Source organism: Mytilus californianus, unplaced genomic scaffold, assembly GCF_021869535.1.
Source record: "Mytilus californianus isolate M0D057914Y unplaced genomic scaffold, xbMytCali1.0.p SCAF_10, whole genome shotgun sequence".
Classification (NCBI taxonomy): Eukaryota; Metazoa; Mollusca; class Bivalvia; order Mytilida; family Mytilidae; genus Mytilus; species Mytilus californianus.
The window spans coordinates 30,686,223-30,704,837 of NW_026262582.1; the positions used below are offsets into that span (position 1 = coordinate 30,686,223).

Here is an 18,615-nt window from a genome sequence, read left to right on the forward strand (position 1 = left end):
GGTTTGTTGTCTTGTATACTTGGTAAGTTGTGTACAATACCTTGTACATTTTAATTCAACGAATGATTACAAAATAGTTGCTCTTGAGGAAATGTGCGGTGATACAATTGAGAAACTTTGGATCAACAAATTACAACATAGAAGCTGCATGGAATCCATACAAAAAATGACGTCCCTTTCACGGAATTTTAATTTTTATCTATGACGTTGTTCATTGTGATGATAAATACAATAAATCTAATTGTATCTTCTCCTGTCACATTGTATTTCTTATTACAGCATTGGAACGAAGAAAGATTAGCATGGGATTCTGACCCTACATATAATTCAATACCCTACATCTTCAGTACATCTGCGTACACATGGCGGCCAACATTATTTATAGCGAACTCGTGAGTAAATGTGTCTTCAAACTTTAATATGCAAACGCCTGCATGTAATTGCTTGAATCAACAAATGTTCGAATACTACAATATGATCGATATAATACAACAACTACTTTAAAAACACCGTTTAAATGAGATATTACACACATTTGAATCATAATAGTAACGTAATAACCTTCAGTTTAACTGTTTTCGTTTGTATAACGTTATGTTTAACCCTGACATTTATGAAGTTTCACGGAATTTTATTTCATTTCAAACTTTTTTCATTTATCTTAAGCTCTAACGTATTTTTTTTTTGTAATGCTGCGCTGCGCAGGCAAAACTGCATTTGCAAATGCCAAATCGCCAATTGACGACGTAAACTCTTCTGCTTCAGTACTACAGTATGGCTAATCCTTAATTAAATTATTACGAGTTATATCAAGCTTTCCGTATGTTTTCCTATGCATTATTGATGGTGTTGTCATTAGAAGCACGTGCAGTAATGAATGTCGCCTCGCGATTGTTGTCATTAGAAGCACGTGCAGTAATGGATTTCGCCTCGCGATTGTTGTCATTAGAAGCACGTGCAGTAATGGATGTCGCCTCGCGATTGTTGTCATTAGAAGCACGTGCAGTAATGAATGTCGCCTCGCGATTGTTGTCATTAGAAGCACGTGCAGTAATGAATGTCGCCTCGCGATTGTTGTCATTAGAAGCACGTGCAGTAATGAATGTCGCCTCGCGATTGTTATCATTAGAAGCACGTGCAGTAATGAATGTCGCCTCGCGATTGTTGTCATTAAAAGCACGTGCAGTAATGAATGTCGCCTCGCGATTGTTGTCATTAGAAGCACGTGCAGTAATGAATGTCGCCTCGCGATTGTTGTCAGCCAATCAAAAGAGCATATTATTATGAGACATACATTGTACATATAATGTAATTATTCAAAATTAAATTCAACGGTTGGAATTGAAAATATATACGTTCAGCTAGGACATAATATATTGACGTTATTTTCTTCTCATGTTTAAGCTGAAATGTTAAATTGTAGGATAAAAACAATATTCGCACATTGCAGGAACGCATTAAATGGATAAGAACACGATACTAACAGGCGAGAAGCTCGACAAGACTAGATTTTTTGTAAATCGCGTAAAATTAAACTTTGTATATTCCTACAACCTAAAAATAAAAAGATGTAGTTTAATCGCCAATGAGACAACTTTTAACCAGAGACCAAATGACGTAGAAGTTAGTAACTATTAAGTCACCTTACGGCCTTTAATTCAATGTGCAAAACCCATACCACACACCAAGCTCTAAAACGCCCCTAAATGACAGATGTAACACTAAAACGAGAAAAAAAATTTAAGCCTGGTTTATGTACAGAACAATAAACGAAATACAAAAAAGATACGAATATTGCATATATATTATTCTGGTTCTGTGTGCATTAATACATGAGAGTCTAGGTTGGGTTTACAAGAAAGAAAATATTGGGCAAAAAATAAAGAAAAGAAAAAACTAAGACAAACAAACAAAAACTGAATATGGAGGGGGAGGGGGTGGCTTGAATATAAAGAAAAAATGTAAACCAATACAAGATGGAACAATACTTGATGATACATGTATAAGCGTTATAACATAAATGAAAACCAAACATGACTGACGGTAGCCATGCAACAATAACCACTATTGAACTACGTGCTCCTGATTGTTGACCGATACATGAAGAACACAACGTTTGAACAATATAAGTGTTTATGATAATTGTGTCAATCTGTATACGGTGCTTTTAATTTTGGTCGAATCAACTTTTAAGATTTTGATAATGTGTTCTTTACAGAGTTGGAGACCTTGGTATTATAGACGACGATGTCAATATGATGAGAATTTTGATGGAAGGCATAGTCCATTGGGCGCAGATGAGGATGATAACAACACATTGTGAAAGTGACATCACATATTATCCTTTTGATGCACAGACCTGTTCTATTGTAATATCTAGTTGGTCTTACTCAAATAACGAAGTCACTATTTTGTTTGATAACAACCCAGTTATTATGGATTTCTTCAGTGAGAACGGGGAATGGGTGTATGCTGGGTACGAAACTTCCGTCTACACTGAGTATAGAGGTGATCAAATTCCTTTCGATATGGCTAAACTACAATTTAAATTTGTTCGTCGACCTGGTTTTATGGTAATGAACATTATATTACCAGTGATTGGATTGGCTATTCTGACTAGTTTTGTTTTCAAGGTAGGAGTTGATTCCGGAAAGATTGGATATTGTTTGACTGTAATGCTGGCCTACGCCGTATACCTAACTTTAGTTGCAGATAATATGCCAACAACGTCGGTACATGTATCTGTTCTCAGTAAGTTGATTTTACTATGCCCATATAAAACGGTAGGTGTTCTTTTTACTTTATTTCATGTTAAACAGGATGACAATATATATCTTTAATAAGGTATAATTCTCTATTTAAGTCAAAAGCTCGTAATTAGATGGCATTTCTTTTTTACATTTTGCAAACCATTCATGTATATAAAACTGCCTCCGGGTGCGGGATTTTCTCGCTGCGTTGAAAACCCATTGGTGGCCTTAGACTGTTTTTTTGCTTTTTGGTCAGGTTGTTGTCTCTTTGACACATTCCCTATTTCTGTTCTCCATCCTATATAATTACACATTATCAAGTTGATATCAAAACTCCGTATCGATCCATTTGTTAAGAAAGGATACGTCACTACTATATGTCGTCTAAACAAACTGTGGTGCGTTATGATGCATCAGATACATTTCTATGCCCCACCTACAATTCCGGTAAAAGGGAGCATTTTGTTTTCTGATTTGTGTAATTTCCGTCCGTTAAGCCGTTCGCACGTCGTCGCGTCCGTTATCAGGTTATGGTGTGGTATTAGGTAGTTTACAATGAATTGTGGTCACATCAACTTGAAACCGTGTAGGTCCCTGGTTGTTGTGACGTTCCGGCTCACTGTAGTCACAATAGGGATTGGTACCAGAATTTGCCCCTGGTTATTGAGAGATGCACCGTTTGTTGAATTTCTATCGTGATCTTGTAAAGTAGGCCTCTAACAACAATATGTGGAAAGTACCCCTGACTTTGCACAGTCCGTATACTTGGTGCAGCAACCTATGCACTATCTAACCTTTCCATTGTCTGACCTATGCACTGCTTTACCTTTGCACTGTTTTCCTGTGCATTATCTGCCATATTCTCTGCTCACCGTTCGAATATCTGACATATGATCTGCTTAAACTCTGCTCTGCTTTACCTATGTACTATCTGTCCTATGCTCTGCTTTACCTATGCGCTATCTGTCCTATCCTCTGCTTTACCGTTGCGCTATCTGACCTATGCTCTGCTTTACCTATGTACTATATGTCCTATGCTCTGCTTTACCTATGCGCTATCTGACCTATGCTCTGCTTTACCTATGCGCTATCTGTACTATGCTCTGCTTTACCTATGTACTATCTGTCCTATGCTCTGCTTTACCTATGTGCTTTCTGTCCTATTCTCTGCTTTACCTATGCGCTATCTGTCCTATGCTCTGCTTTACCTATGCGCTATCTGGCCTATGCTCTGCTTTACCTATGCGCTATCTGACCTATGCTCTACTTGACCTATGCACTGTTTCCCTGTGCACTATCTGCCATATTCTATACTCTATCGAGGCACTATCTGATGTATGCTCTGTTTACATATTCTCTGCTTAAACTTTGCACTGTTTCCCTGTGCACTATCTGACATATTTTTTACTCTACCGAGGCACTATCTGACATATGCTCTGTTTACATATTCTCTGCTTAAACTCTGCACTATTTCCATGTACAATATATGACGTATTATTAGCTCTACCGAGGAACTATCTGGCCTATGCTCTGTTTTACCTTTGCACTGTTTCCCTGTCCACTATTTAACATATTTTCTGCTCTACCGAGGCACTACTAGTACCTGACCTTTGCTCTGCTTTACCTATGCACTATTTCCCTGTGCACTCTCTGACATATGCTCTGTTTACATATTCTCTGCTTAAACTCGGCACTGTTTCCCTGCGCACTATCTGACATATTCTCTGCTCTCCCGAGGCACTATCTGACATATTCTCTGCTCTACTGTCGCACCATCTGACCTTTGCTCTGCTTTACCTTTGCACTGTTTCCCTTTGTACTATCTGATATACTCTTTGTTCTACCGAGTCACTATCTGGTTCGATATCCCTAATGCGCCTCAAATAGAGGAACACAAAAGTTATGCGTTAACAAAAAAATCTCTGTGTAATGATATTGGACGTGATTCAATTTCTAACAAATGACTGAGCTTAAACATTTGAGCAGAGGACCATAGAATAAAGGTGTAAAAACTATGGAGTTATTAAATGTATCCAAAGAACTAAATTATGAAAGAACTTTTTGTGTGAAAAAAGGGATTTATTACCTCGAGGAGTCACATCACAAAAGACTTATTCGAGGCGTGCTAAATTATGAAAAAAACAAATCTCACTTTGTACCCAGAAAATTTAGCCATATATGTGAAAATGTCTCAGCTCCGAAACGAGCCCTCATACATATCCAAGTTTACGATGTAAGCAGAGGAAATTGAGGTAAAGACTACCATCACCGCCTACCTGAAATGAATTGCGCATCTGAGCCCATCTGACATTTGCTCTGCTTTACCTATGCGCTGTTTTCCTGTGCACTATCTGACATATTATTTGCTCTACCGAGGCACTATCTGACATATGCTATGCTTTACCTATAAAAATATTCCTGTGTTCAACCCGACATATTCTCTTCTCTACCAAAGCACTATCGGACCTATGCTCTGCTCTAGCTTTGCACTGGTTCCCTGTGTACTATCAGCCATATTGAGGCACTATCTGATCTATGCTCTGCTTTACCTATGCACTGTTTTCCTATGTACAACCTGGCATTTACTCTGCTTTATCGTGGCACTATCTGCATATGTTCTTCTCTACCTGTGTACTGCTATACCTCAGTACTCTAATCTTACAGCTGCCTTGGAGCTGTTATAACGTTAAGCACGTTCAACTTGGAATATCTTTCTGGGTGTTACCTTTGTCTTCACCATTTCTGCAAAAGAACTTAATGACTCGTATCGGCTGGTGCTGTACAAATCTACTTCATATACATATCTAAATTGATATACATGATAAATAAGTTATATAGCAGATAACAAAAGCATATAACCACGGTTACAGTGCACGACAGTCCTCTGTAGTCTGATTCATCATTTAATCACATGGGTCAACAATTGTCTCCAAATATTATCGATAATTTCTGGCACATGCCTACCGTTACAAAAGTGTCATCTTGATTTTCTTGTTCTCTTTGTGTTACTTCTCCTTGCTGATTTTGGCCCATGCACACAATTTTATAATATTTACATGTACATGTATAACTTGTGCTCGACCATGTGTAGTATCACAATTAATGAAGTAATTAACATGCGGATTAATTTCCCGGAAACAATGTAAACGGTACAAAATATAAACATGAATTTTATTACATGCCTATCCCCGTTTCAAATTTTATGAAATTTGTGCATCTGTTTGCCGGAGTAAAAAGCTTACAAATGCACAAATATAATGATTGTTGTTTAAAATTATTTGGAAATCGAGTTCAAAATTTTCCAAAAAAGTGATATAACACAGCGACCTTTGATCTGTCTTTTCAATATGATATTACCCCTCATGGATTCTATTGACAAAAAACGACAAAAACTTGATCATAAGATATACTGAAATGTTCATGACTTATGAGTATTATTTCTCATAAGATTATTGTGAAATGAGTTTCTGACGTTTTCAGACATTTTATAAGAAAAACACAATATTTTCATCGTATGATTTAATCTCTGTACATGATTTTTTTATTCCCAGAAACTTTTAGTTTGTTTTATGGTGTTAACAATCTGCTAAGTTTTGCCTTTGCTATATTTTTTTGGATTAGACAGTTGACCTTTTGAAAAATATGAAAAAAGTACCATTGATTTCTGTCTTATTGACGACAGGTCATTTCAATCTACTATAAAAAAAATGATCAAGAACCAATCGGCAAAACTCTGACAAATCCGCTACCGTACATCTGCCGAGGCGTGCCGAATGTGTCAAGAACGTAATATACATGACAATATGAGATTATAGATGTTAGTGTTTATTTTCAGGTCTATACAATTTAATGGTGCTGATAGCTGGTATTCTTTCTATTCCGATTACTCTGTTTATTCTAAGATGTCACCATAATGTGTCAAACGACCCTGTACCAAAATGGCTGTTGTCGACAACTTCCTGTTTTCAAAAGTTTCTCCGTAAGTTTCTCCGTATCTCCGTATGTTTCTGCTGCAGAAAAAAAGATAAAATATCAACAGAGGTCAATTTCTTGAAATCAAAAACCGTAAGCATCATCGATGTAATAGAGAACGAGGCGTACAAAATGAAACAAGATGATAAACAGGAGCTTGCATGGAGCGAAATAAGCGGAATTTGGGATGACTTCTTCTTCACTGTCTATATGGTTTTTGTTATTGTCATAACAACAATAATGATGACAACATTGCTTATTGGATATTGTGTTTACGGACAAGATGAGAGCTGATCAGACTGCTTTGAGACGTTTCTTCATCAATAACAATTCGTTTAGCAGATGTATGTTTGAAGTAATTTTAAAAATCAAACACTGCTGCATTATATCAGTTGTTTTGTCTGAAAGTATAAATTTTGACAACAACAATGTTGAAATATTTTCTTCCTGTTTATACCAATATAAAATAAGGAGATATTGTATGATTTCCAATGAGACAACTATACACGAGGGGCGTAAAGGGGGAGTATCTGCACGGAAGAACGCGAAATAAAATTGCCATTTCACGATGAACGAACACTTAAAAATTTCTTGCACGTTGATCTTTTTACCGATTTCACGAAACACGGTGAATAACGAACCTTTTCACGGCTGCACGTGAAAAAAAAATGGCAAAACACGTTGCACGAAAATAACCCTTTACCACCCTCATACACCAGATACCAAATGACGTAGATGTCAGTAACTATAGTAACATACCACATAACAAGCTATAATAGGCCCCGACATTACAAAATGTACACATTTTTTTAAATCGAGAAAACCAGCAGCCTGATGAATACATAACACAACAAACGAAACACGTTTTTAACATGTTTACGGCGCCCAATCATTCCCTTAACCTGATACAGTTGTGAAACTGCACAACATAAGAACACTAAAAACCCAATGCCGATCAAAGAGTACTCGCAGTTACTGAAAGTTATATCCAAACCATTAACAACTCATATAAAATTAAGTATCAAAGACAAAATATCTATTATTAGTAGTACTAGGGATATCAAATCGGTGGAAATTATTAATCGGATACCAGTTTGTTTAATTACCTAGCGATACCCTAGTACTCGCTCGGTAAAATATCTACAAAATGGGAACACAAATTGTGCAACCATGGGCCAGACACGGCTCAATGAAATGGCACCGATGCACGTGTATTATACATTGTAATTTACCAGTAACATTTTGATGTGACCGTTGACACTTTCGCTGGCAGACATCTTAGAAAATTGAAGTTGGAATCAATGTGTTACCATTTTCTTTATAAGTCACGAATTCGCGTGATGATGATGATGATGATGATGATGATGATGATGATGATGATGATGATGATGATGATGATGATGATGATTTGAACTAGCTGTCAGTTAACTGCGAGTACTCTCAGATCTGTACCTAGTGTCTTTTTGTTGTTGGGATGTACAAGTACCCGGCCACATCCACTTTTAGTTTTGTCAAACTGATGAGTGAAGCCTTTTTCAACTGATTATCTATAGTTCGTTCTTATGTTGTACTGTTATACCAATGTTCCAGGTTAGAGGAGGGTTGGGATCTCGCTAACATGTTTAACCCCGCCACATTATATATGTATGTGCCTGTCCCAAGTCAGGAGCCTGTAATTCAGTGGTTGTCGTTTGTTTATGTGTTACATATTTGTTTTCGTTCATTTTTGTACATAAATAAGGCCGTTAGTTTTCTCGTTTGAATTGTTTTACAATGTCATTTCGGGGTATTTTATAGCTGACTATGCGGTATGCGCTTTGCTCATTGTTGAAGACCGTACGGTGACCTATAGTTATTAATTTCTGTGTCATTTTGGTCTCTTGTGGAGAGTTGTCTCATTGGCAATCATACCACATCGTCTTTTTTTATAATCAATATAGCTATTGTTTTACAATATTTTTTAATGAAACTAAAACTTTATAGAAAAAAAAATGTTTTTCAACAAAAAAAAAAAAAAATGACCGGAAGGATTTCGCCACCAACAATAATGACCTGATCGACATAAGTGTAAAACATTTCTTATATCTAATAATATTTTGAAATTAATAAACCTTTATGATGAATAATTGTTAAAATGATATTTTATGAAAATATTAACTGAATTGTTAAAACTGATTATATAAGTTAATTCAATTATTAAAGGTATTTGATCTCTTGTGTGAAAACTCAAATGACATGTTATTTGGCTTGATTGTTGATTACGACAAATGTCAAAATTAGATAATTTAACTAAACATCTGTACCTCTAAATTGTGCCGGTGAACTCAATCAGGTCAACATTTTGGGATCAAAGATATCAGTTTTAATGGATACGATTATATTTTCATGCAATTTATAAGTTTATTTGCAATGTATCTCAATTTTAAATAAATGTTTTGAAAATTTTAGAAATTTTGAACACTTTCTGTCGATCATGTCAATATAATTCGTCGCGTAATTCGCGCAGGTAAAATCCGTCCGATCAACTTTTCTTGTAGAGAAACAATTTCTTACTATAAAGTTATTTTTTTTGTATAATTTATTCATTTATCTCGCAGATTCTTTATTTTCATGAAATTTTAACTGTTAAACAAACGAGATAGTAACACTTTTTGTCGATCAGTTCAAACCATTAAAAGCGTTTTCTCGGCGATTTTGAAAACTGTCGGGTCAACTTTTTTTTGTCAAAAAACATTTTTTGTTACTATAAAGTTTACATTTTCATATATAATATATTGATAGATATCGCATTACAGATTTTTTAGTTTTAGTAAAAAATATTGTAAAACTTGACAACAGCTATATTAACACTTTTTGTCGTTCATTTCAACTTATTTTGTTAGATTTTCATAAAATGTAATAATGTATCTCTATTCAAATATTGAAATAATCTACCAAATAACAAAAAAGTTCTGACTCTGTATATCTCATCCGGTCAATATCCTGTCACAATCCGGGCAATCGTCCTGTCATTAGTGTAACCCGGATATATCGCCGAAAACAATGCCGGGTAAGCGGGTGGATGAATTCCGATATATTGATAAATTCACTTATCAATTATAATTAATTGATTGTTTTTATTTCAAATATAATAATCCATAAAAACTTTTAAAGAATTAATTGATTTTCTTGATTTAAGATTTTTTCCATATTTTATTAGACCCGTCCCTGTTTTCAAATCATGTGACACGCCACACTTCTGGTTAATCACGGGAACCACCATCACATAATAAAAAAGCACCTTCTTATAATAAAAAAGCACCTTCTTATAATAAAAAAGCACCTTCTTATATAAATAAAATAACACCTTCGTATAATAAAAAAGCACCTTCGTATAATAAAAAACCACCTTCGTATAATAGAAAACTACCTTCGTGTAATAGAAAAGCACCTTCGTATAATAAAAAAAGCACCTTCGTTTAATAAAAAAGCACCTTCATATCATAAAAAAGCACCTTCGTATAATAAAAAAGCACATTCGTATAATAAAAAACCACCTTCGAATAATAGAAAGGCACCTTCGTATAATAAAAAACCGCCTTCGTATAATAGAAAAGCACCTTCGTGTAATAAAAAACCACCTTCTTATAATAAATAAAATGCTCCGCTGGGCGCAGCTTGATACGACCGCAGAGGTCGAACCCTGAACAGTTCGGGCAAGTATGGACACAACATTCAAGCTTGATACAGCTCTGAATTTGGATTGTGATTAAATATTTGACACAGCATAGGTTTCTGACACAGAATTAATGTGGTCTAAATACATGGTTAGATTCAGCATATCAAAGAATCCAAAGAATTCAATTTTTGATGAAATCAAACAAAGTTTAATTTTGGACCCTTTTGACCTCAATGTGGACCAATTTGATAACGGGGCCCAAAAATCAAAATACATGGTTAGATTCAGCATATCAAAGAACCCCATATATTCAATTTTTGTTGAAATCAAACAAAGTTTTATTTTGGAACCCGACTTTAACCAACTTGAATACTGGGCCCATAATCAAAAATCTAAACACATGTTTAGATTCAGCATATCAAACATTGTCAAAAACCCCAAGAATTCAATTTTTGTTAAAATCAAACTAAGTTTAATTTTGGACCCTTTGGACCTTAATGTAGACCAATTCAAAAAACGGGACCCAAAATAAAAAATCTAAATACATGGTTTGATTTGGCATATCAAAGAACCCCAATAATTCAATTTTTGATGAAATCAAACAAAGTTTAATTTTGGACCCTTTTGACCTCAATATGAACCAATTTGATAGCGGGGCCCACAAATAAAAAATTTAAATACATGGTTAGATTCAGCATATCAAAGAACCCCATATATTCATTTTTTGTTGAAATCAAACAAAGTTTAATTTTGGACCCCAATTTGGACCAACTTGAAAACTGGACCCAAAATCAAAAATCTAAATACATGTTTAGATTCAGCATATCAAAGAACCCCATATATTCAATTTTTGTTAAAATCAATTAAGTTTAATTTTTGAACCTTTGGACTTCATATGGATTTTTTTGTAAAAAAAAAAAGATGCAACATTTGCAGATATTTTTACTGGTCTTCCTTTATAAATATGCATTTCTTTAAACATAATTTAAAAGCAGTGTAAGGGAAGTAATCAAAACGTTGTATTTAGATTACCTCTCTTACACTGTGTTAAATTGTCTTAATTGTTCATTAACCATTACTTTATACATAATTTAAAAGCAGTGTAAGGGAGGTAATTCAAATGATGTATTTGATTTATCTCCCCTACACTGCTTTATATTATTTGTTTTGTACTAAAGTATTTGTCCATTAACCAGGACAACCTTGTTTCCCCCCCCCTTTTTTGCCCCTAATTCCTAAACGGTTTGAGCCATAACCCCCCTCCCCCCCCCCCCAAGCCAAATCCTAACCATCCCTTTGTGGTATGGAAGTATAATTTCAGAGAGATCCATACACCGTTCCACAAGTTATTGTCTCGAAACTAAAACATGCTTATTTTTGGCCCCTTTTTGGCCCCTAATTCCTTAACTGTTGGTACCATAACCCCCAAAATCAATCCCAACCTTCCTTTTGTGGTATTTAACCTTATTGTAAAATTTCATAGAGATCCATTCACTTAAACTAAAGTTATAGTGCGAAACCCAATGTGTCTTCGGACAACGACGACGACGACGCCAACGTCATACCAATATAAAAACCACCTTCTTACAATAAAAAAGACACATAAGACAGCTATGGCGTTCCATAGCACCGCCAGGTTTTCTTTCTTCTCCTGTATGCAACGTTCGAAAAGACAGCAGCAGTTACCAATTTTCAATGTTTGGTTTTTATCGGCCGGAGATCGAAACCCACGCATCCCAAACTCGAGGTTAAGACGATATTGATAGACCATTTGGGTGAATTTGGTGTTAAAATCATATCTTTGATATAATCTGTTAATTTCATTAAATACTTTTCTTGACTCCGTACTTAATCATATGTTAAATACACACCTTTCTTTTGTTAAATACTAATGCTTTCACCTCTTCTTGTCTTTTCTTTTTTTTTTTGCGTTGTTTACTTACTATTGACACATACCCCACATATCTTTTTACAAACAAAATATATGTGGGTATATGTCAATGAGAAAAGAATTAAACAAAAAATAAATGAAAAGACTGGAAGAGGTAAAAGCATAGTAAAGTGTATCTACAAAATATGGTTACATGGACTGGGCAGTAAAACAATAGCCAAATTGAGGAATACGTTTGACAGAGCGAGCTGCATAAATAAGCTGACACGCCCGGTCGTAATTCTAAATATATATATGAGCCAAGCAAGGTCTTACATGAAAAGATATAATCGCTTTAAGATTTTTTAGTAAAAAGTAAAATAACAAAAAAAAACGAACTCCCCCAAAAAAAAATTCAAAACGGAAAGTCCATTATCAAATGGCAAAATCAAAAGCTTAAACGCATCAAACAAATGGAAAACAACTGTCATATTCCTGACTTGGTACAGGCATTTCCTTGTGTAGAAAATGGTGGATTAAATCTGGTTTTATAGCTAGTCGCATAGAATTCCATCATATTTACAACTAGAACACACCCGCGACCTCGCTGGTCCGTGAGCAAAACAAACAGATATAATAGGCAAAAATGTCAAAAATTGGGGTATAGCAGTCAACATTATGTTATTATCTTAAACGCTATAAAACAAACAACTATGTCAACAATGAAAAACAACATGGCATATAGACACTCTATAGACAAAGAACATAAACAAAAAAATGAAAGACAAAATTGCCATAGCACAATATTTTTAACATAATGGCGGAATGCATAAATACCGAGCAACGCAAAAGGATATTACCAAAAATGGACTAAACAGTAAAGGTTAAAAATATACAGACAAATAAAAAAAACACACTATAACACGTATTTAAGATGATAAACAACGTCAGCACGTATAATCTATACTTAGACCATCATCAGGGGCGGATCCAGTCATTTTTAAAAAGGGGGTTCCAACGCAAGATAAAAGGGGGGGGGGGGGGGTTCCAACCATATGTCCCCATTCTAAAGCATTGATCGTCAAAAAGGGGGGTTCCAACCCCCAGAATTCCCCCTGGATCCGCCACTGATCATGTATTATTTGTCATGCGGATACGGAATAATTATCAATAGGGTCTGTAAATGAGGCGGAGGAAGCCGTGTCTGTTGTTTCTTTAATTTCTAGTTCTGGTGGATATATTAATGGAACCCAATCAGAAAAATGTGGATTGTTAATGAAAAGAACATCATCAATATATATCTGAATGTGAAATTAAACGATCCGGCTTCTTTGATCTTCTTGTTTTTGACAAGTGCATGTCTGAAGGAACTCCGGCTCATATGAAAATAAGAAGAGGTCGACAAGGAGAGACGCACAGTTCGTTCCTATAGAAATGCCGAAAATTTGTTGAAACAGTTTATCTCTAGATTCAACAAATATGTTTTCAATAAGAAACTCCAGTATACTGATCACTTGTTCCTCGGTGTAGCATGTTTTACCTTTTTGTTCGCTATAATATATGCCGTATAGTATCCCAAAGCAATAAATGACATAACTTTGGGATCTTTAAGGGTTAGGTCTTGGCTCATTAACTTTGGGTTGAATATTTTTAAGGGTTATAGGTCTTGGCTTATTAACTTTGGGGTGAATATCTTTAAGGGTTAGGTCTTGGCTCATTAACTTTGGGTTGAATATCTTTAAGGCTTAGGTCTTTGCTCATATCACATTTGTCTACAAACTACATGCATGTGTAAAATTGTCGTTTTAGATCAAGTATGTCAATTTCGACATGTTTATGACATCATTAATTACATTTCTAACCTAAAGTGTCAAGATGTTAATTAATTTCATTCCATTTATTTATTAATATTATTGAGATAATTTTGAAAAGCTTGAAGAAGTTTACTATTGGTCCAATTTCAGGGGTTAAAAAATAGTCTTATCGTATCTCCTCCTTTGTTAGTTACTCGGTGACGGTAGATGATTTATTGGTTGCAGTTACTTTCTATTATTTAACTACTGGATTTAACCAATTCATGATTTTCAAATTAATGCATTTTCAACGAAATATTGACTTCACAAAGCAAATATTTTCACGTCACAATGTCCTACGAAGCGTTTTATTAGACTGATTTCTTTCATAAAAAGGATATTGAAAACTCGGTAATAATGCTGTCCACCATCTAAATTAAGTGTAGGGTTATTGTGAGCACAACAAAGGTTGTATCGAGGCGTTGAATATTACAACGATAAATAAAAATGAACATGATATGGAAAAGGGGTTGGATGGTTGATATACTTATATACCAAAAGGGGACGAAATTAGACTGTCAGAAATTATGTCTCAGCTTCGACCCAAAGTGTGTCTATTCTAAACGAAGGGTGCTAGAGGGGTTCTATCCGTGTTATTTAAAAAGGAGAGAGAGAGAGTGACAAGCTCCATATAGAGGTTTTTAGATTTTCTACAGGTCGGTAGGTATCGAAAACTTGTGTGCATTTATGAGTGTCTGTATGGGTCTACAGAATGGAGAATAATGGGCAAAGAATTAAAACATCGACAAAAATAGGTAAAAAAAACAATAGAGAATCATGGAGTGCAAGAATATAAGGGTAAAAAATGAACCGTAAAATTAAAGAATAGAGGAAAATGCCCTAAATAGTTAAAGAATATAGAGAGCCCCTTCCAGATCCCTATGGCGGTGATAATTAAGCCTTCAAACGTTATCCACATGACTAAATTATGAAGATAAGATAATGTACATAAACTAAAGATTAGCTACTAGTATTAAACCAATAGTTCCAAGTGGTGAAGTTGACATCGTCCCTTCGTAAATCTTATGGACGCCATCAAGTTTGGTTGAACGTTATGGAATATCCGTTTCACAGATGACAACGGATATGTTCCAATTGTCGTAACTACAATCCCGTCCCCTTTTCCCCGAATGTGACCTACCGAATTAGACTTATAACCGGGTTTGTACAACATGAGCATGACTGGTGCCACATGTGGAGCAGGATCTGCTTATCCTTCCGGTGCACCTGAGATCATCCCCAGTTTTTGGTGGGGTTCGTGTTGCTCAGTCTTTGTATGTATTTTGTGTACTGTTGTTTGTCTGTTTGTATTTTTTTCTTTGTTTAGCTAGAGTTGTCAGTTTATTTTCGACTTGTGAGTTTGAATGTCCCTTTGGTATCCCTAGCCTCTCTTTTAACAGTTATAAGTTGTAATTAATTAGCCATTTCTAAAGCTCAACTGCAAAGATTTTGCATAACAATGTTACAATAAATAGGAGTAATTTTATGCAAAATAAGAAGAGACTATTAAATGTATATGAATATAATTAACATAAAACAATACGAATGAAGTTATATTTACAGTTTATAAAAATGTAAGCCTTTTTAAGATTATATGATAGGATTTCCACATACACGTTTCATATTTACAACATCAACAAAAACAAATATTTAATTGCTAATCACGACGTCATGGGTATGCAGAATTATTACAATCATGATTAATTTAAATTTAATTTGATATCAAAATACATAGAAGGTATTGTCATATGACAATAATAAAAAAAACAAAATATGTTATGTCCTATTTGTTACTTGTCTCTTGACTCTTCATCGGGTATACAGAGTTCTGGACTCTTCACTGGTTATACAGACCTCTAGACTCTTCACTGGATATACAGATATCTGGAAGATCTCTGGACTCTTCAATGGATATAAAGACCTCTGGACACTTCACTGGATATATAATACTCTGGGCTCTTTACTAGATATACAGACCTCTGGACTATTCACTGGATATACAGACCTCTGGACTCTTCACCAGATATACAGATCTCTGGTCTATTCACCCGATATACAGACCTACGACTCTTCACTGGATATGCAGACCTTTGGACTTTTAACTAGATATACAGACCTCTGGACTATTCACTGGATATACAGACTTCTGGACTCTACACCAGATATACAGACCTCTAGACTCTTCACTGGATAGACAGACCTCTAGACTCTTCATCAGATATACAGACCTCTAGACCTTTCACTGGAAAAACAGATGTAGACCTCTAGACTTCATTAGATATACAGACCACTGGACTCTTCACTGATATACAGATCTCTGGACTCTTCACTGAATATGCAGATCTCTGGACTCTTCACTGGATATAAAGATCTCTGGACTCTTCACTGGATATACAGACCTCTGGAGTATTCACTGGATATTCAGACTTCTGGACTATTCATTGTATATACAGACCTCTTGACTCTTCACTGGATATACAGACTTCTGGACTCTGTACAGGATATACAGGGCCTCTCAGCTAAACATGGGAGTCGTTTTTAGTAAAACCTTCACATATACATGTACTACATATATCCTGTTCAATAAAACTATTTTTAACATATATATCTAAATTTAGACAAAAGCGATTCTCCGACAAAAAATGGGGGGCAATTTTACGGTTCTTTTCGGCTTCAAAATATTCTATGAAAGATTTTTAAATCCACCATCCGTCGTCATCCAGTGCTCCCTCTACCTGATAAGGGTAACAGATTATTCCCGGGCTTGTATTTCCTATCATGATTTCCTTGATAGAGGATTGCTGCTCACAAGGAAGCTATTAAACCAAGAGTTCCAAATGGTGAAGTTGAAATCATCCCTTCGTAAATTTTACGGACGCCATCACGAGTAGGTTGACCGTTATGGAATAACCGTTTCACAGATGATATCGGATATGTTCCTTGTGTCGTAACTACAATACCCTTCCCTTTTCACGAATGTGACCTACCGAATTAAGACTATTTACCGGATTTGTAATAACATAAGCAACACGACGGGTGCCACATGTGGAGCAGGATCTGCTTACCCTTCCGGAGCACCTGAGATCACTCCCAGTTTTTGGTGGGGTTCGTGTTGCTTAGTCTTTAGTTTTCTATGTTGTGTCATCTGTACTATTATGTGTCTGTTTGTCTTTTTATTTTTGGCCATGGCGTTGTCAGTTTGTTTTCGATCTATGAGTTTGACTGTCCCTCTGGTATCTTTCGTCCCTCTTTTATAAGTATATCGAATACAGGTTATGTTGTGCTGAAAATACTGAAAATACTCATGTGAAAAATGACTCCAAATTACTACACATACATAGATCGGTAGATGGATAGCTTTTGAAAGACATTTATTTCTAATTGAGGATCCATGACGGGCAAGATAGTACAATTACGTAAATCACGTAGTAGTGCCATGTCCACACACACAGGAAGTAGTTGTCTGGCAGATTCAAAAAGTGCTCACACTTTACTACGCATCAAAAGGCTGACCAAACATGATTTTTTTTTCTATACCACAGTAGATGAGAAAAGTCTGTTGGACTAACGGACTGACAGACGGGCGGATAAAGTGAATACATTAAAGCACCCCTCCTCCATCAATTGAGTATACAAGGTGGAAGGAATCGTTCCATCAACTAAATCAGCTGATACTGTTATCGCGGACATATTTCACTGGTACTACTATGAATATTATTATTAAATAACGGCTCTCTTTCGTCAGACGGTTTGTGAGTTATGAAACGACACTCACTTTGTTTCTTTTAGAAGACCAGGGAAGACAAGCAAATTCCAAACAACCAATCTTCTCTGTTCCTCAAAAAAAAGCAAAGGAAGAAAAATCAAAATATAACGTAACCCAAAAAAAGGGAAAAAAAACACACACACACATACTTTTGAAATATTTTGAAATTTTATTTTGTCCTATTAATACGGTAACAATTCATGAAAATATATTAATTGATATTCGTTTTCCGATATGTTGACTAAAAGGATAAAAATGCCACAATGCGTAAATGTCAAGACATTAAAAGATACTTTACCACAATACATGTACCATTGTGGAATAGTCTATGATTTACATTGCTATTCGTCATAAATGAACAGTGCAACGTTGTTAAGCGTTGATCTCCCAAAGTTTTACTAAGTTAATGAATGCGGATACGAATGACTAATGTTGATATTTATATCAAATAATGAAATAACGTACGTTTTCAAAAATGTCTTAAGACAATAAAAACGTCCACCTACAAAAATTGTCAGTTCAGTTAAGTGCTTTAATTGGTCGTTGTTTATAACATAGAGGAACATTTAGGGTCTGGTTGTATACGACGGTTAGTTCTAGAGAAGCATTTAGGGTCTGGTTGTATATGACAGTTAGTTTTAGAGAAACATCTAGGGTCTGGTTGATTATGACGGTTAGTTCTAGAGGAACATCTATAGGGTCTGGTTGTATATGACAGTTAGTTCTAGAGAAACATTTAGGGTCTG

General features: G+C 35.3%; 1 protein-coding gene across 3 annotated transcripts in view; it reads left to right on the forward strand.

Moving 5' to 3' along the window:
* Positions 1 to 7,016, forward strand: part of LOC127717926 (acetylcholine receptor subunit alpha-like) — a 52,889-nt gene extending 45,873 nt beyond the window's left edge. Inside the window, exons 1-2 of one of the 3 annotated variants that reach the window (XM_052223800.1) lie at positions 2,230 to 2,751; positions 6,586 to 7,016. In XM_052223800.1, coding sequence (XP_052079760.1) covers positions 2,256 to 2,751; positions 6,586 to 7,016 — 927 coding nt within the window. In that variant the 5' untranslated portion in view covers positions 2,230 to 2,255. Of the gene's footprint in view, positions 1 to 2,229; positions 2,752 to 6,585 lie in introns of those variants that run through there. The other 2 variants (XM_052223798.1, XM_052223799.1) reach the window with 2 other exon arrangements.
* Positions 7,017 to 18,615: the final 11,599 nt, after the last annotated feature.